The sequence below is a fragment of the Sciurus vulgaris genome (assembly GCF_902686455.1).
Source record: "Sciurus vulgaris genome assembly, chromosome: 12".
NCBI classification, from domain to species: Eukaryota; Metazoa; Chordata; class Mammalia; order Rodentia; family Sciuridae; genus Sciurus; species Sciurus vulgaris.
This window is the reverse complement of record NC_136473.1, coordinates 102,099,357-102,120,013: the sequence shown is the minus strand read 5'-3', so window position 1 is coordinate 102,120,013 and position 20,657 is coordinate 102,099,357. Positions and strand designations below refer to the sequence as shown.

General features: G+C 36.4%; 1 protein-coding gene and 1 pseudogene across 2 annotated transcripts in view; one reads left to right on the top strand and one right to left on the bottom strand.

Annotated features, from left to right (window-relative positions):
- The window catches only part of AXDND1 (axonemal dynein light chain domain containing 1), a 113,547-nt gene that overhangs the window by 18,250 nt on the left and 74,640 nt on the right, over nt 1-20,657 (top strand). The window contains exons 12-15 of the mRNA XM_079105921.1: nt 10,029-10,130; nt 11,511-11,671; nt 12,905-12,980; nt 14,781-15,015. Coding sequence (XP_078962047.1) covers nt 10,029-10,130; nt 11,511-11,671; nt 12,905-12,980; nt 14,781-15,015 — 574 coding nt within the window. The remainder of the gene's footprint in view (nt 1-10,028; nt 10,131-11,510; nt 11,672-12,904; nt 12,981-14,780; nt 15,016-20,657) is intronic.
- LOC306641081 (large ribosomal subunit protein uL30-like) lies at nt 19,779-20,574 on the bottom strand (annotated as a pseudogene). Its single transcript has one exon. The product of its transcript is annotated as a large ribosomal subunit protein uL30-like (transcript).

Here is a 20,657-nt window from a genome sequence, read left to right as displayed (position 1 = left end):
CCAGCAGAAACACATCAATAATTAGTAATTTAAAATGCAAAGACAAAATAAACAGGAATAAGACCTAAACAGTAGTTGAAAACTCTAAAATTTCATGAAAAGATCTTAAGAGGAAATGAAATAAAAGGATAATTATATAATGCCAGTTAAGAGGAGTTATCAATATTGAATAGATGTCAGTTCTCTCCAAATAATATGTAAATTCAGTATAATTCTGTTGAAAATCTCAATAACTCCTTTATGTCTCAGAATTTGGCAAGTTAATTATAAAGCATATCTGGAAGAATCTGAGTATGAGAATAATAAAACATTTTAAAAGGACATTAATAAGAAAACGTGTCTTTCTAGATAGCAAAATGTATCATAAAGTCAAAGCAAATGAAAATGTGACATTTGAGTAAGAATAAATATAAAAAGGACAAAGTAGAAAAATCTGAGGTAGATCTTGTAAAAATGGAATATTCAAATTGGATTGGCACAGTGAGTTATGTAATTGCTAAAAAATTAAATCTCTACCTTATTAAAAATTAATAAAGCAAATCTGAGAAGGGATTAAATATTTAAAGATAAAACCATAAAAATACAAATATATTAGAATAAATTAAATGAGTATAAAAAGAGTATTTTCATAATATTGAAATGAGGATGCCCTTCTTAACCATGACATGAAAAAAACCTTCCAAGTTAAAAGCTTCCATATTGTGCTGGGGCTGTGACTCAGTGGTAGAGTGCTTTTCCCTGTGTGAAGCCCTGGGGTTTCATCCCAGCACTGAAAACAAAACCAAAAACTCTTAGGAGGGAATAGTCATCAGAAACAAAAGCAAGTAACAGGCCAGGAGGAATTTTTGGTACCTTATATAAGAAACAGTTAATATTACTGAAGTGGTCTAATAAATAAAATTCAAAAATTAAAAATAATCCAGGAAAGCACTGAGTATAAAATATGAACAGATAATTTAGATTAAGAAATTCAAATGGCTAATAAATACATGAACATATGCTCAACATAACCAATAATCAGTGATAGAAAATAAAGAGTAATGAGGTACTACCTTTAGTTTACCACCTTAGCAAACATTATACAGATAGTAGACATGGACACCTTCATGTACTATTGATGAGAATATAAATTGGTACAATCTCTCTGGAGATCGTTTTAAAAATTTTTTTTTGGTTGTTGATGGACCTTTATTTTATTTATTTATTCATATGTGGTGCCAAGGATGGAACCCAGTGCCTCACACATACTAGGCAAGTGCTCTACCACTAAGCCACAACTCTAGCCCCTGGAGATTGTTATAGGAGCTAACAAAACAGATGATCTTAATTTATAATGATTTGCTTAATATTTTTTGACTTTATGATAATATGAAAGTGATATGCATTCAGTAGAAATCATACTTCAAAATTTGAATTTTGGTGTTTTCCTGGGCTGCCTGTGTACAGTACAATACTTTCTCATCATGCTGGGCAGGAGCAATGAGTTGCAGCCCCCAATAAGCCATGAGATCAAGAGGGTAAATAACCGGTACTTTAGAGTGTACTGTGTTGCTAAGCTGTGATTTTTAGTAGGTTAGGTGCATTAAGTGCATTTTCATTTCACAATATTTTCTTTTTTCCATATTTTTTATTGGTTCATTTTAGTTGTACATAACGGTAGGATTTGTTGTTACATATTTGCATATATTATAGCACAATAATTTGGTCAGTTTCACTCCCCATTATCTCCCCTTCCCTCTTACAGTATTTTCAACTTATGATGGGTTTATTGGATTGTAACACCACTGTAAGTCAAGGAACATCTGTATTTTACGTTTGTACCCCTTTGAACAAGCAATCCCATTGGCAAGAACCCACTTCTGAGAGATTCTAGGACAAGTTAATAAGGATATTGAAGTTAATTTTAGCATTTCTTAGGATTCCAAAAAATATCAAAATAATCTAAATGTCCATTAGTACGAAAAATAAATTATGGTTGTCTAAACAAAGGAAGAATGTTGTAGGCATATAAATAAATGGAAAGATGGCTAAGTAAAAGAAGAAGCAAGTATTGTAATGATATATTATAAAAACCTGCATACATTTAATTAGAGCTATCAGGTGTATTTTTAAAACTATATATGTATAGTTTATATATTCACATGTGCAAAAAATCTTCACTGATGGAACCCTCAAACTAATAACACTGAATTATCTTTGGTGAGTTGAATTTTAGGGTTGGGTGAATTGGTAGGAATTTTGAGTCATTTTATACTTCTATTTGACTTTAACAGTTATATTAGGTTTTTTTCTTTTTTAGTAAGAAAGGTAATTTTTGAGGAACTATTATTTTTTCGGTGTTTTTTTTTTTTTTTTTTTTTTTTTTGTTACCAGGAATGATACCAGAGTCACTTAACCACTGAGCCACATCCTCAGCCCCTTTTTTATACCTTATTTAGAAATAGGGTCTCACTGAGTTGCTTAGGGCCTCACTAAGTTGCTGAGGCTGACTTTGAACTCTTGATCCTCCTGCTTCAGCCTCTTAAGCCACTAGGATTACAGACATTTGCCACCAAGCCTGGCAGGAACATTAAGTTTTAAAGCAAAGTTGAAGCACCTGTGATGGGTCAGGCATTATGCTATATCCTGGTTGATAAAACAGAAATAATTGATGAAAACTTAAAAACTTAAATATCTCATCAATCTAGAATGATGGACATATCCAGACAAATGAAATGTTAACAGGGATATGTGTATAGATTATCCTTATTAATATTATTAGCATTAATAATACTATAATTACACATTATAAAAAACAGCTATCATTCGCTTATTACTATGTGTCAGATATTTACTAAAGGAGTAATTAGCACTATTCTTACAGTGACCTCATGTTCACTCATTTTTCACATGAGGAAACTGGGACTCAGGTAGTTTGCCTAAGCTTACATAGGTAATAAAAGATGAACCTCGCAAGTCTGCTGTAGAGCCTGAACTCTCAATGATTATGCTGTTCTTGTCTTCAGGAACAAATAGATTAAATTCAGGGCAGACACCTAATGGGGGGACCCAGTGTAAGAGCAATACATGTAAGAAAAAAATTCAGTGGCATTGAAATGACTGCTAGTTCACTATAAGGCAACTTCATGAGATGGTTCTTAAAATAATGCTAAATACTTACAAAATGAAAAAAGAAAACAGGTGGAGACAGTAGTCCCATGTTCCTCCTAGGTTACATCCATCCTGATGTAGAATTGTAAAAAAGTCATTGACATATTTTTTTAAAAAGTAAGAAATCAAATGAAACTAACCTCTGTTTTATTTAGTTATATACATATATGGAAGGACTTTTAGGAAGAGCAAAGGAACAGTAAGAACCAAATTCAAGAAGATGGTTACCCTTTGGGGAAAGGGAATACCAGGAACTTCTAAAGATCCAGCTGCTATTCTATTTCTTTTTGTTATTGTTTTTAGATATACATGACAGTAGAGTGTATTTGACATAGTATACATACATGGAGTATAACTTATTCTGATTAGGATCCCATTCTTGTGTGTATACCTAATGTGGAGTTACACTGGTCGTGTATTCTTATATGAGCAAAGGAAAGATATGTCCAATTCATTATACTGTCTTTCCTGTTGCCATCCCTTCTCTTTTCCCTTCATTCCCCTTTGTCTAATCCAGTGAACTTCTCTTCTTCCCTCTCCCACCCTTATTATGAGTTAGCATCACATATCAGAGAGAACATTTAGCCTTTGGTTTTTTGGGACTGGCTTATTTCACTTAGCATGATAGTTTCCAGTTCCATGCATTTACTGGAAAATGCCCTAATTTCATTCTTCTTTACAGCTGAGTAATATTCCATTGTGTATATATGACATATTTTCTTTATCCTTTCATCTATTGAAGGCCACCCAGGTTGGTTCCATAGCTTGGCTATTGTGAATTGAGTTGCTGTGAACATTGATGTGGCTGCATCACTGTAGTATGCTGATTTTAAGTTCCTTGGGCCTATACCGAGGAGTGGGATAACTGAGTGAAATGGTGGTTCCATTCCAAGTTTCCTAAGGAATCTCCATACTGCTTTCCATAGTGGTTGCACCAATTTGCAGTCCCACCAGCAGTGTATGAGTGTACCTTGTTCTCCACATCCTTGCCAACCTTTATTGTTATTGTATTTTTGATAATTGCCATTCTGACTGGAGTGAGATGGAATCTTAGTGTAATTTTAATTTGCATTTTTCTAATTGCTAGAGATGTTGGTTTATTGTTTCCTTCATTTCGAGGATTTCCGTTTGGGTTTTTTTTTGAGAATCTCTATCTCTTTGTTGAAATGATCTTTTGCTTCCTGCAGGTGCTCTTTCATTTTATTGGTATTATCATTCATTGCCTGCATTTGCTCTCTTATCTCATCCTTTGCTTCATGAATCATCTTTATCAAGTATAATCAGAAGTCCTTTTCTGACATTTCTTCTACCATACTGTCATTGGATTCTATTAATAAAGAATCTAGATTTGTTTGGATCATTTTCTTCCCTTGTTTTTTCATGTTGTTCATATATCTTCCCCTCTAGCAGTGCAGATCTGGGGTATTGCAGATTCCCCCCTATAGGCTTATAGTGGCTCTTTAGGTTTCCTAAGCCTTTTCTTTAAGGGGGAGAGCAATATTAGCAGTGCCCAATTTAGACAGTATGCAATCCTAGACCAAATAGCTCCTATGAGGACATTAACAATATTGTCATAATAAACAGAACAAGTTCAATTATCTTCAGTAAAACAAACAGATTTGCAATAAGGTCTGCAATTTCTAATGGAGGACAAAGAGGATGCAGAGGGATGTAGGATGTATCTGTTAGTGGGATAAGAAAAGAATATACAGAAGTTCTAGATAATAGGGTGAGAGTGTAATCAAAAGAAATTGGTTGTTAGCATGCAAAAAGGGAGAAAGAGACTCTGAGGGAACAGGTAAACAAAAGGAAAAGAGAGCAAGAAAAGTAAAGAAATAAAAACTTAAAATTGTTCAATAAGGAGAAAAAAGAATCTACACTCTAACAGTCATGTAGTATTCAAACCTTCCGGTCTTCAGTAGCCTGATGCATGAGAGGTACCTGACAATGAGCTTCAAGTCTCCAACAGGCATCTCAGGATGGGATTTGCCCCACCTAAAGTTTGGAGCTAAGGCTTCCAGGATTATCCAAGATGGCCGCTCTGGCTTCGAAATGTGTTGGCAAATGGGGAGCTGCAGCTCGGGGTGTGGAACGTGGTCGGCTGGAGGTCCTGGAGGCAGGGTGTGGTTGGTCAGGCAGGGGTCCTGGAGGTCAGGTGTGTTTGGTGTGGTTGCGGGATCCTGGAGGCTGGGTGCAATCATTCTATCTTGGGTCCAGGAGATAGGGCACAGTCGGTCTGGGGGTTCTGGCGGCAGGGAGCAGTCAGTCGATGTGAGGGCCCCAGAGGCAGGGAGTGATCAGTCGGGCTGAGGGATCCTGGAGACAGGGCTCAGTCAGTCCAGCCAGGGGTCCTATGGGGCCTGGCTGTTGTCTCAAAATGGTGGCAGCCATATGTAATCAAACCTGCAGGTACTGTGACAATGAACTTCCAGGCAATAACAGGCAGCTGGCACTCCACTGGCGGCTGGCAATCAGTTTGCTGAAAGTTGTCGGATGATCAGGAGGTGAACCTCAGGTGTGGGTGATGGATAGGCAAGAGGCAGGCAAATGGTGGATGATAGCCACCTGACAGTGAGCAATCTGCACTCAAAAAGGCATCGATATGCTGGCAGACTGCAGGTGATCACAGTAGACAAATGGGGTAAACAGCAGGGGATCCATAAGCAGCAAAAACTGCCTCACCAAGAAACAGATATCCTCTGCTTGAAACCCAAGTTATGGAGCAACAAGGAACACAGCCTCCCTCTAGTCCGCCATCTTGGATCCTGCTAGAGATTGAACATTTTTTTTGTTTTTTTGTTGACCATTCATATTTCTTCTTTTTTTTTTTAAAATTTATTTTTATTGTAAACAAATGGGATACATATTGTTTCTGTTTGTACATGGAGTAACAGCATACCATTTGCATATTCATAAATTTACATAGAGTAATGATGTTTGATTCATTCCATTATTTTTTTCCTTCCCCCCCACCCCTCCCACCTCTCTTTTCCCTCTATACAGTCCCTCCTTCCTCCATTCTTGTCCCCCTCCCACCCCCCATTAAGTGTCATCATCCGCTTATCAGTGAGATCATTCCTCTTTTGGATTTTTGAGATTGGCTTATCTCACTTAACATGATATTCTCCAATTTCATCCATTTGCCTGCAAATGCCATAATTTTATTATTCTTTATGGCTGAGTAATATTGCATTGTATATATATACCACAGTTTCTTTATCCATCATATTTCTTTTTCTGTGAAGTGTCTGTTCAGTTCCTTTGCCCATTTATTGATTGGGTTATATGTGTTTTGGTTTTGAATTTTTTTAGTTCTTTGTATATTCTGGAGATTAATGTCTATCTGAGGTGCAGGTGTTAAAGATTTCCTCCCATTCTGTAGGCTCTCTTCATATTCTTGATTGTTTCCTTTGCTTTGAAGAAGCTTTTTAGTTTGGATCCATTCCGTTTATTGATTCTTGATTTTACTTCTTGCACTTTAGGAGTCTTGTTGAGGAACTTGGTTCCTATGCTGACATGATAGAGTGTTGGGCCTACATTTTCTTCTAGTAGGTGCAGGGTCTCCAGTGTAATGCCTAGGTCCTTGAGTTGAGTTTAGTTTTGTGCATTATGAGAGATAGGGGTTCAATTTCAATCTACTGCATATATATTTCCAGTTTTCTCAGCACCATTTGTTGAAGAGGCTGTCTTTTCTCCAATGTATGTTTATGGCTCCTTTGTCTAATATGATAATAACTGTATTTGTGTGGGTGTGTCTTTGTGTCTTCTAGTCTGTTCCATTGGTCTTGATGTCTGTTTTGGTGCCAGTGCCATGCTGTTTTTGTTATTGTAGCTCTGTAGTATAATTTAAGGTCTGGTTCTATTTCTTATACTGGGTGCAGGGGATACATCATGGGTATTAGTGTTATTGCAGTTTCTTCATTTTAATTCAAGTCAACAAATGTTTATTGAGCTTGAAATATCATGGAACTATTGGAAATGGATAACCAATAACTACATCATCCTTAGTATCTTCGTTTGTGTGTGTGTGTGTGTGTGTGTGTGTGTGTGTGTGTGTGTGTGTTATTGGGTATAGAACCAAGGGTCTCATGCATGCTAGGCAAGTTTTCTACCACTGCACTATTCCCTTAACCCTTTTTATTTTAACAAAGGGTCTTGCTGAGTTGCCCAGGGTGGCAGTGAGCTTGGATCCTCCTACTTTGGCCTCCTAGGATTATAGACGTTCACCGCCATGCACAGCCCTTGTATTTTTTTTTAAGTAAAAGAAAAGGCACTGGTGAGGGGAAGGGCCTAAGGATGGCATGGTACCTTGATTATGGCACCTAGCATCTCAGCAGCATCCTCTCGTGCTGCAGGTCCTCCATCTTTTTCTCCTCCTTCTTTAGCAGCCTCATTTTCTCTTCTACAACCAAGTCGTGGTCTTTTACAAGAGCCTGCTTCTCAATCTCCAGATTTTCTTGCTGTTCCCTCCAGTAATCATCTCACTCTCGACTTCCTCCTTACCCTCTTCTCCCTCCTCCTTAACCTCCCTCCCCTGACTGCTCCCACCTTCCCTCTGCTTCTTTTGGCTCTTCCTTCTGCCAGTGGACTGCTTTCCATCTGGGCCTTAAGTTGAGCAGTTTCTTCCTGGAGTTCCTGAAGGAGGCATCCTTTTTGTCCACATTGACCCTTGGCTTATTCTCAGTGTTTTGGCATGGGTGGCATATCTCAAAGTGATCAGAGTCTCTTCTACATTGTGTGACACAGGTTCCACATTGGCTACAGTACAGTCTTGGCATTGCCACCGAGGAAATCGTGGGGGAGCCTGATACATTTTGAGTCTCAATCTGGAATGTGAATGCTTTTCTCATCCTCCAGGGCAGAGATGGCATTATGCAAGGCTGAAAGGGAGAGGTTGACCTTTGTTCCTTCCTCCAGTCTTTCCCCTTCTGCATTGGTCTTGGCTTGCCTTTCACTGCCAGCAAGATCTACCAGGTTCCCTACCTGGATGTGGTTTCACCATGAAGGCAACCTCATTGTGCTTGATAGTGATGACAGAGATAGCATGAGAACATGAGCTGTGCTCATTCATGTTGGTAGCACCCCAGATCGGTTCTGGTTCCCCACGTTTGTCAAATACTCCATCTCATTCATACTTTGGATGACAAAAGAAGATAGGTCTTCCTCATACATTCCTTGTGTCAGGCCTCTCTTTGATCTCAAGGCTTTTGGTCTGATCCTTTAAGAACAGGTAGTTCACAGATCTCCTCCTGGTAGATCTCTAAGTAAGAAGCCCTGATAAGATACTGCTGATTCTGTGATCAAGAGATGGGTGTAAAGATGTGGTCAAATGAATTGGGGATGACCCCTCTTTTTGCAGAGTCATCCTGGACTCCTTCCATAGTGTAGGTTTTCCCAGTCCCAGAATTTGTCCATAGGCAAAAATGGTCCCATTAAAACTTTGCAGGATGGAGGCCATAAGTGGTCGGAACATCTCATCATAGAATTCAAACTGCTGGTGTTCTGATCAGAGACAACAGCTGCAACAAAGTGAAGGTCTTGGGCATTTCATGGGCTGTGCCTTTGGGGTTCTTCACAGGTACCTGCCCTAGCTTTATGTCCATGTCCACTACCTGGTCATGGGAAATGGTCTTTTCCTTGCCATTCATGGACCAACAGTAAGCCACCACCTGGACTGACTCTGAGCTTTTTAACTTTGACATGATGAACTCTGACCATATCAGTCTTGAAGGCTATGAGTTCAAAATGTCTCAGAGTACTAAGGTCCTATGGCCCAAACTGAAAGCAGGTGGTAGCAGGGACAGAGTTAACAGCAGTGAATCACAGGCTCAGCCATTGCCCACTGTCCTGATGGGGAGAGACCGTGGCTGCTCCATCAGTGACACATTCAAAGGAAACAATCATGACAGTAAAGATATAAGAAACAAGACTGAACTAGGCTTATTTGTTCAGTAGGAGAAAAAAAGACAAGTGAGCTTCCTTACTCTAAGGCATTTCGATAGTAGAGAGCTGACCTCTCGTAAATATTTCAGTAGAGGATTATCTTGCATTGATGGGGCTGTTTGTTAGATTATCCATAAAGTACCTTCTAACTGGAAGAATATCACCTAGAATGTCAACTCTGAAATGAGGACTTTGTCTCTTTTATTCATTGCTATATCCACAGTGTCTAGAACAGTCATCATTAAATGATTCTCAGAGTATGGCTCAGGGAACCCTGGGGGTTGTGGGGGGTCCATAAGACCCTTTTAGTAGCTCTGTGATTTCAAAATTATTTTCTTCATAACATTAAGATGTTATTTGCCATTTTAATCTCATTAATTTATGAGTGTGCAGTGGATTTTTTAGAAGCTATTAGACATGGGATGTTGCAACAGATTGAATGCAAAAGCACATATGAGAATCCAGCTCTATCAAGACAGACATTAAAAATACTTGTAAGAAATATAAAACAATGACACTTCATTCATTTTTTTAAAAATGCCATTTGTTAAAATGCTATTTATGTTGATATATAATGGGCTTACTAACACTTTAAGTGAGTTGTCAGCCATGTATGTTAATTAATTTTAATTTCCAGTGCAATAAATAGCAATAGTTACAGTCCATACAGACAAAAGCATTTTGGAATCTTTAATAATTTTTTGAGTGTAAAGGATCTTGAGATCAAATTGTTTAAGAACCTCTGCTATGTACTATACTTCAGTTTGGTTACAGTCTAGTAGTTTTAGAAAATGTGAATTTGTTTCAAATTAGTGATTTAAAGAAAAAATTTTGGTTGAGATAATGATTGAGTGAAATATTGACATGTGAAAGGTCTATAATAAATTAGTTTGTTAATGTTTGAGGTTCCTGTCGTTGTCCATTATTTTTTATAGGTAATTCAAAGAAATAGAGTTATTTTGGCTAAAAGACTCTACCTCAATGAAAAAGGCTGGAATAAATATACGAAACATTTCATCATATTGCTGTCAACCAAGGTAAAGCTCAATTTGCCTACATTATGGGAGAAAAGTGTCAAGTGTTAAGACCATATTGATTTGCTTTGTTAAATTTGAAGAATTTTAAGTGTAGTTTTATATTTGTGCTTTTTTTGTGGGCAGAATAGAAAAAAATCTAAGGGAGAGTGAATAAAGGCTCTTCCTTAAATTCCTCTTCTATTGTAATTCTAGTAATATAAGTTTAATAATACTACATTATTCATAGAATTATTCTATTAGTATTTAAACTAAAAATAAAGTAAGTAGTTTTATTGATACATTCTGTGCTAGTTTATCAGAAAATTCAATGATTATGAGGGAGAGAAAAGGAAGGAACTGGCATTTAGTGTGTTTTTATTGAGTCAAACCATTTACACTTGTCATTTCCTTTCATTCTTAAAACAGTTTTTGGTGAGATATGTACTAGGGTTTTGTTTTTTTTTAAAAATATTTTTTAGTTGTAGATGGACACAATGCCTTTTTTAAGTTTAAAGAAAAAAATTTCAAGGCCTTTGTTTTATTCATTTATTTTTATGTGGTGCTGAGGATCAAACCCTCACACATGCTAGGCAAGCGCTCTTCTGCTAAGCGACAGCCCCAGCCCTAGGGTTTTGTTTTAATTAGCTTTTTTTCTCATCATGACCAAAAGATCTGAGAAGAACAATGCAGAGGAGGGAAAGTTTATTTGGCACTCGAGTTTTAGATGTTGTAGTCCACGGTCTGCTGATTCCATAGCTTAGGGCTGAAGATGAGGCAGACCATGATGACAGAAGTGTGGCAGAAGAAAACAGCTCAGAACATGGCAACCAGGAAGCGGAGAGCAGGGACAAAATATAAGCCCCAGAGACATGCCCCTAGTAACCTACCTCCTCCAGCCACACCCAGCCTGCCTACAGCTGCTGCCTAGTTAATCCATATCTGTGGATTAATCCTCTGGATTAGGTGATATCTCTCATAATCTAATCATTTCACCTCTGAAAATTCTTACATTGTCTCACACATGAGTTTTTGGGAGACACCTCATATCTAAACCACAGCAGGTTGCTATTTTATGGATAACAAAAATTAACTTCAAATAGATTAAATAATGTCACTCAAAGTTACATGGCCAGTGAATGTCTAGGATTCACATTTGATCCTGTCTGGCTTCCTGGTTCCTATTCTTTCCAGTGTACCACCTGCCCCTGTGAAAGTCCTACAGGAAAATTTGGTTTATGTTACAAAAGGAAAAAACCTTGTCCCTAATATTTCAAGTTTTTTTTTTTGATCCATTTCCTATGGATTGTTCTACTATAAGTATTATAATATTTATAATGGCCTGACATATGTTAATAAATATTTGTTATGAATAAGTGGATAATTAGATTCTGTGCATTTTAGGACACTGCAGACCTTGCATTGTTACAGCAGTTGACAAATAAATGGAAAAACTCAGTGAACAAATTTAAAATGGACACAGAACGAACTGAAGAGTCTACAAGGGAGACATTGCAGATAATTAAAGATGGCCTCACCAAATGGCAGCAGTTCTTCATAAATAAGTGGGTCTCCAAGAATCTTGTTTTTCTGATTATACCATATCACATCTGATAACTCGGTCCAATTCTCTCTGTCTCTGTCTCTTTCCCTCCCACTCTGTACTTTAACACTGATATTAGGGAAAGTAACCAGCATCCTTTTCTAGGGCACAGTGTTGTTAAGGACCTTGAATGCTCTGGTGGTTTGTAGTGCTAGTTATCTACATGGTCCCTCCTGATCTGCTTGCCTAACCGCTGTTGCCTTCGTTTAAATTCAATGCTTTTTCTTTTCTCCTTTTAAAAATAAAGTCAATTTATATTATTACTGTTGGAACACTTGAATATCTGAATATCTGAATATCTACATATTCTGTAGCATAGTGCATGTGTAGAGAAATAGAATCAATGGGAGCAATTACAGGAAGATCAATTTTGATTGAACATCATATTTTATAATTAGAGTAATCTGATAATGGAAGAAGCTGATAATAAAGTAGTGAAGTTGAGGCTGAATGAATCACTATCCAAAGTATAGTTGGTGTCTATACTTTGGATATAGACTGGATAATATCTAAGGTTGTTTCTTGCTTCAACTTTAAGATGCATTGTCCAAGAGACATCTTTTAGGTATCATTTCCATGTCAAATTGAGTATAGTGGTTTCGGTTTTTCACAAACCCTAAAAGTTTTCCTGGTTAGTAGACTGGAAGTTCTGGAAACAGAAACTGGTACGTCTCCAGGCTGATTGCTGCTGCCATGTGCACCCTTCTCTTTGTGGTAAACTCTTATCACTGATGGCCACAGTTCACTCTCTGCCTCCGGAACTTCTTTTTTTAAAAAAATAGGCTTTTCCTTCTGAGATTTCAGATAAATTAAAAGAAGCTCCTGTATTCAACAGGAATTCTTCTTTTATTGATCTAGTTTTGAGTTCCCAAGGCTAGAGTCCACCCTTTCGAAGAGATGCTGTCATTTCCCATGGTCCTGTAACAATTGCTCAGGTCCACTTAGAATCTAAAAGTAAAAATAAAAATATGTATGTGTAAATTTGAAGATGAATACTCACAGTGAAGTCCACTAATTTGTACAATGAATATAATTTTATGTTAATAAAAAATAAGAATGATTGTCCAGGGGCTGAACCTGGAAGGCATGGTTAAAAATTGTTGAGGAGAAACACTGTTGTTACTGTGTGGACCTATAATTTTCCTTGTCTATACCTGTTCTAAGACCTTTTTCTTGCCCTTTTTTCTTCTTCCAGTGAAAAAGACATTTTATCCTCTAATAAAGGAAATACATGCAGTTTAGTTCTTTCAGAGTTCAGGCACTGGCAAAGGGTAAGACTTTCTAAAACACAGCTTGGAAATTGAAGTGTTGGTTGTAAAATTGAAACTTCTCACCTCCATCTTTAAAAGTGCCCTTATTAAGTTTTATGAAAGACAAAACAACAAGACCACAGGGACTTTTAAAAATATGCTTAAGGGACTGAGGAGATAGCTCAGCTGGTAGAGTGCTTGCCTCGCAAGCACAAGGCCCTGAGTTCGATCCCCAGTACCACAAAAAAAAAAAAAAAAAAAATTCTTAAACATAAGTTCTGTTTCAGATTTGGGGGGAAAAAGGCTGCCAGTGGGGAACAGAGGGAACAGATACCTGGGTAACAGTAAGGGAGCATTTCAGATCCTGTCATGTGGACATAAGTAAAATTCGTGCCTGTTTTGTATTTGGCTTTTGTCTTAAGGACAAATTGGACTTTTAAAATTAATAACATATGCTAGGCCAGTGGCACATGCCTGGAATCCCAGTGGCTCGGGAGGCTGAGGCAGGAGGATCTTGAGTTCAAAGCCAGCCTCAGCAAATGAGGCACCAAGCAACTCAGTGAGATCCTGTTTCTAAATGAAATACAAATAGGGCTGGGGATGTGACTCAGTGGTTGAGTGCCCCTGAGTTCAATCCCCAGTACCAAAAAAAATAAATAAATAAAAAATTAACAACATCTATTTTACTGTAGCAAAATATACATAATATTACATATATATTTTTTGAATTTTATTTAACCATAATAGCATCTTTTAAAAAGTGTTTGACCTTTGAAAATAAGTTTTATTAATTAAATTATTATGTTATAGTAGTCTGACAAAGAAAAACATATGACATTGAAATATTTCCAAGGTGAATATCAAATTCATGATCTAATGAAATCTCATCCAGATAGCCAAGAACCCATTTTATTTTCTTTTGGGATAAATTGACAATAATATTCTCATGTTTGCTGTCTCTATACTATATATCTACTTTGGTGACTTTTTACTGAGTACTGGTGGTTTTAACATACATTGATAAAATTTTAAAAGTCATGTTTACTGGGAATAATATTGTCATTTATTAAACACACACTCTTTGTCAGGCTGAATATGCTTTGCATGTGTTACCTTACTCTTTTTGGCAGCTGCATGGTGCAGGTCTTATAATCCCTATCTCACATATGCAGAAATTGAAGCATAGGAGTGTTAAGTTACTTAAGTTATCTATAAATAGTAAGTGGCACAGTGAGCATTTGAATCTGGGTCTAACTCCAAGATTCTTACTCTTAGTTGGTCTGTTAAAATGCTCTCTTATAGTGATTACTCTTAATAAAAGGTGGGTGATAAATCTATTATCTGAGTAACAAATAATGACGAACTCTATGTCTAAATTGTTAACTTTTTTTACTAATATTTATTGGTATTTCTTGTTTAGGACTTGAACTTGGGGTAAGACTGAAATTATATATGAATCAAACACTTATTCACTCTAAGAAATTTCCCAGGATAATGGGGATCATGTAACCAGCTATGTTACATCCTTGCTTAATAAAACATACTCAGCTCTTTAGAACTTAGCCTGTTCCTTGAAGGATTCAATATAATGATTTTCATCCTGGCAAACCATGAATTTTTCATAGCATATTAAAATTAAGTTAAATTTATGTTACTTTTAAAAATAAAATGTTTTCACACACTACTTCTTTGGAGAAGAAATAGTACGAACAGTAGTAATATGGCTATACAACTCCAGAGTAATGAAGGGTCACTGGGAAATAAGGATCTAGGTAGACTTTGATAAATAATGTGTTACTTCCTCCCCTCTTCACACTCTAGATGCTGGCTGAACAGAAAGAAAAGTATAGTGGGGATTTTCTAGTGTCAAAACATGATACTCTCAAGATTATTAAACATTTACAGGAAAACTGGGTGAATATTGGATTTGGAATTTTTAGTCGCCATAAAAATATGGAGGGGGAGATGCCCCCAGAGCGAAAGGACATGGAGGAAATCGTGAAAAGCATAGGAAGACTCTACAAAGAATATGAAATAAGAATAAGTGGGGATAATGGTAAGAAAAAACAATGATAATTTCTTAGGATTAGAAAGCATTTTAACTATAATTGTTGTTTTGAATATAATTAATTAGTAGCTAAAATGAAAGTGATCATATAGTTTTAAAAACAAGCTGATTAAAGCATTGAGCATTATTTTATTGAGGATTAATTTGAATATGCAATATAATTCACCTGTTTAAATTGTGCAATATGTAGTCACAGTCAGGTGTATCCATTATTACATTTTATTTATTTATTTATATCACAATTTTAGAGTATTTTCATCACCGTATATATCAAAAGAAAGCTGCATCCTTTAGCTTTTACCCTCTAATCTCCCCATCCCTAACCCTCCTAAGTCTACCTCTGTCCCTGTAGATTTCCCTGTTCTGGCCTTTCATGTGAATGAAATCATATGCTTTGTGATCTTTTATAAGATACTTCTTTCACTTGGCATTATAATTTCAAGATTCACCTATGTTGTATTGTGTATCAATACTTCATTCAATTTTATGGCCAAATGTTATTCCATTGCATATGTATGTCAGATTTTATTAGTTCATCTGTTGATAGACATTTGGGTTGTTTTCCCTTCTTGGCTATTGTGAATAGAAATGCTGATGTAATCATCTGTGTACACATTTTTGTGTGGACATATGTTTACTTTTCACTTCTGTTGGGTATATCCCCAGGAGTGGAATTGCTGGTCATTTGGTGACACTATATTGAACTTTTTGAGACTGCCACAATTTTTAAAGAGGCTACATTATTTTATATTCCCACTAGCAAGTGTGAGGGCTCTGATATTTCTATATCCTTATCAACACTCGTTGTGATCTTACTTTTTGATTCTTGCCATAATAGTATGTGTGAAATAAATATCTTATGGTTTTGATTTATGTTTTCCTGATGACTAATTATTTCAAACATATTTAAAAGTCTTATTGGTCATTTGTGTATCTTCTTTGGATTAAGCATATGTTCACATCTTTTTCCCATATTTTAATTGGGTCATGTTTTATAATTGAGTTGTAAGAGTTCTTTATACATTCTGGATACAGGTCCTTTTTCAAATATCTGAACTGCAAATATTTCCTCCCACTTTGTGGGTTGCCTTTTCATTTTCCTGATAGTGTCCTTTTATTGATAGTATTATTACTGTCATATCTAAGAATTCTTTGTCAAATTCAAAGTCATGAAAGTTTTGTCCATTTTTTCTAGGTTATATAATTTTTTAGCACAATTGTTCATGGGATTTATTTATAATTGTTTTTATTTCTGTAGAGTTGGTAGTAATGTCCCCTTTTTCATTTCTGATTCTAGTAAATTGAGTCTTCAGTTTTTCTCTTGTCAAACTAGGTAAAGATTTTTCAATATTTTTTATCTTTTCAAAAACTGAGCTTTTGGTTTTATTTATTGTGTTTCTTTTCTCTATTATTTTTCACTGTAGTCATAATTATTTCCTTCCTTCTGGTTGCTTTAGGTTTAATTTGTTTTTCTATTTTTAGTGTATAAGATGAAAGGCTAGATTATTAATTTGAGATATTTCTTCTTTCTTAATATAGGCATTTAGAGTGATAAATTTTCCTTTTAGACATGTTTTTCCTATGTTCCACAAGTGTTGGTATACCGTATCTTCCTTTTCATTCATCTCAAGTATTTTATGAGGTCCCTTTTGTTTACCTTTCTGGCTCACTGGTTATCTAGGAATGTTATTTAATTTCTACACATTTTTGAGTTTCCTAAATTTTTCTATTATTGAATTCTAATTTCATTCTATTGTGGGTTGAAAATGTAATTGACATTATTTCTGTCCTTTTAAGTTTATTGAGATTTGTTTTATGGCCTAGCACCTTGTTTTCCTGGATAATGAATGTTGTGTATTTGATAAGAATGTATGTTTGTTGGGTGGAGTGTTCTATATAAATTTGTTAGGTATGGTTGGTTTATAATGTTGTTTAAGTCTCATATTTCCTTGTTGAACCTCTGTTGAATGTTTTTGGTCGGTAGAGTATTAGAGTCACTGTTATTTTTTAATTACTTTTTTTAATATTATTTATTTTTACAGACATTTTGATTCATTATACACAAATGGGATACAACTTTTCATTTCTGTGGGTGTACACAAAGTATATTCACATCATTCATGTAATCATACATATATATGGGGTAATACAGTTTCATTCTGTTTTTTCATTCCCACCTCCTCCCATCCCCTTTTGCTCTACACCCTCCAAAGTTCCTTCATTTTTCTCTTCCCCCCCACTCCCCCCATCATTATATATTGTCGTACACTTATCAGAGAAAACATTCGGCCTTTGGTTTTTTGGACTTGGCTTATTTCACTAAGCATGACATTTTTCAGCTTCATCCATTTACCAGCAATGCCGCAATTTTATTTTTCTTTATAGCTGAGTAATATTCCATTGTGTATATATACCACAGTTTCTTTATCCATTCATCAGTTGAAGGGCATCTAGGTTGGTTCCACAATCTAGCAATTGTGAATAGAGCTGCTATGAACATTGATGTGGCTGCATCACTGTAGTATGCTGATTTTAAGGTCCTTTGGGTATCCAAACCAAGGAGTGGGATAGCTGGGTCAAATGGTGGGTCCATTCCAAGCTTTCTGAGGAATCTCCATACTGCTTTCCAGAGTGGCTGTACCAATTTGCAACTCCACCAGCAATGTATGAGTGTGTCTTTTTCCCCACATCAATGTCAACAATTATTATTGCTTGTGTTCTTGATAATAGCCATTCTAATTGGAGTTAGATGAAATCTTAGGGTGGTTTTAATTTGCATTTCTCTAATTACCAGGGATGCTGAGCACTTTTTCATATATTTGTTGATTACCTATGTATCTTCTTCTGTGAAGTGTCTGCCCATTTCCTTAGCCCATTTATTTATTGGGTTCTTTGTATTTTGGGTGTAAAGTTTTTTAAGTTCTTTATAAACTTTGGAGACGAGTTGTCTGTCTGAAGTGTGTGTGGAAAAGATTTTTTCCCACTCTGTAGGCTCTCTTTTCACATTGTTGATTGTTTCCTGTGCTGAGAAAAATCTTTTTAGTTTGAATCTATCCCATTTATTGATTCTTGCTTTTATTTCTTGCGCTATGGGGGGTCTTGTTAAGGAGGTCTGGTCCCAAGCTGACATGATGGATATTCGGGCCTACTTTTTCTTCTGCTTGGTGAAGGGTCTCAGGTCTAATTCCTAGATCCTTGATCCATTTTGAGTTGAGTTTTGTACAGGGTGAGAGATAGGGGTTTAGTTTCATTTTATTGCATATGGATTTCCCATTTTCCCAGCACCATTTGTTAAAGAGGCTATCTTTTCTCCATTGTAAGTTTTTGGCACCCTTGTCTAGTATGAGGTTACTGTACTTATGTGGGTATGTCTCTGTGTCTTCTATCCTGTACCATTGGTCTACCTGTCTATTTTGGTGCCAATACCATGCCATTTTTGTTGCTATTGCGCTATAGTAGAGTTTAAGATCTGGTATAGTGTTACCTCCTGCATCACTCTTCCTGCCCAGGATTGCTTTGGCTATTCTGGATCTTTTGTTCTTCAGATGAATTTCATGATTGCCTTTTCTGTTTCCATGAGAAACGTCATAGGGATTTTAATTGGAATTGCATCAAATCTGTATAGTGCCTCTGGAAGTATGGCCATTTTGACAATATTAATTCTGCTTATCCAAGAACATGGGAGATCTTTCCATCTTCTAGGGTCTTCCTCAATTTCTTTCTTCAGTGTTTTGTAGTTTTCATTGTAGAGATCTTTACCTCTTTGATTAGATTGATTCCCAAGTGTTTTCTTTTTTTTGAGGCTATTGCAAATGAAGTTGTTTTCCTCATTTCCCTTTCAGATGTTTCATCGCTTGTGTATAAAAACGCTTTAGATTTGTGCATGTTGATTTTATAACCTGCTGTTTTGCTGAATTCATTGATGAGGTCTCTAAATATAGAATTATGTCATCAGCAAATAGAGCTTATTCTTTTCCTATTTGTATTCCTTTAATTTCTTTATTCTATCTAATTGCTCTGGCTAGAGTTTTAAGGACAGTGTTGAATAGAAGTGGTGAAAGAGGACATCCCTGGCTTGTTCCCATTTTTAAAGGGAGTGCTTTCAGTTTTTTTCCATTAAGAATGATGTTGACTGTGGTCTTAGCATAGATAGCCTTTACAATGTTCAGGTATGTTCCTACTATCCCTATTTTTTCTAGTTTTTTGAACATGAAGGGGTGTTGTATTTTGTCGAATGCTTTTTCTGCATCAATTGATATAACCATATGACTCTTATCCTTACATCTATTGATATGATGGATTATGTTTATTGATTGATAGATGTTAAACCATCCTTGCATTCCAGGGGTGAACCCCACTTGATCATGGTGCACAATTTTCTTAATAAGTTTTTGGATACGGTTTGCCAGTATTTTGTTAAGGATCTTTGCATCTATATTCATCAAGGATATTGGTCTCAAATTTTCTTTCCTTGATGTGTCTTTGCCTGGTTTGGGTATGAGGGTGATATTAGCTTCATAGAATGAGTTCGGTAGGGTACCCTCCTTTTCTATTTCCTGGAATACTTTGAGAAGTATTGGAATGAGATCTTCTTTGAAGGTCTTGTAGAACTCAGCTGAGAATCCTTCTGTTCCTGGGCTGCTTCTATTGGTCTGCTTAAATTGTGTATGTCTTCCCGGTTCAGTTTGGGAGGAGCATATGTCTCTAGAAATTTGTCAGTGTCCTCAATAGTTTCTTTTTTTTTTTTTTTTTTGAGAGCAGGTACTGTTTTATTAATTGACCAGATTACAAAAATATGATGGTGGATACCTTAGTTCATTCTTCTAATAAGTCTGTTGATCTGGTCTTCCCTGTTGCCAGCATCTCCACCTTCTACAAAATGGGTGGTCTTTTTCTTCATTCCACCTCTTGGAGAAGACAATTTGAAGGGCCACAGGAAATTATTTGCCTCTTTGAAGTGTTTTCCAACAGTGTAGATCTCATGAATCAGATCCTCCATGCAGATGATGCCATATTTACCAAGAGATCGTGCAGTCAAAACGTTATCCGTCAAGGCAATTAGTTTCTTATTGATTTTGCCATAGCCACGCTTGTAGATGAGTTCATTCACTGACTTCAGGTTTGGGTACCCCCATGCAATATATGGTTCCACAATCCTCAGCATGTTAATTGAAGCTTTGTTGAGCTTTACAAAGGTGCCATTGAAGATCTGGCGAAGGCGAAGAAGTTGTAACACCTTACGTTCCTTTGGGCTCACACCATTGATACCCCTGATCCAGATGACAAATGCCAGTTTGGGTTCTGAGAAGTTGCCAGCTTTTCTTGCCATTCTAGCCATTCAAATCTCTGTTCTGTACCTCTGTCTATATTTCTTGTGGTAATGCTTGGCTTTTTCATAGATAAGCTTCCTCCTTGCCTTCGAAGCATCTTTTGGGCAAACTTTTTCCTCAGGCACTTTATCTTCAGCTCTGCATAATTCCTTCACTTTTTCTTAGGGGTTTCTGGCACAGCAGGAACCTTCTTTTTCTTCTCTTCGGCAACCTCCATGGTTCCACTTCAGTAGTTTCTATTTTGTTGGAATACAGATTTTCAAAGTAGCTTCTCATTATGTTCTGTATCTCAGTGTTGTC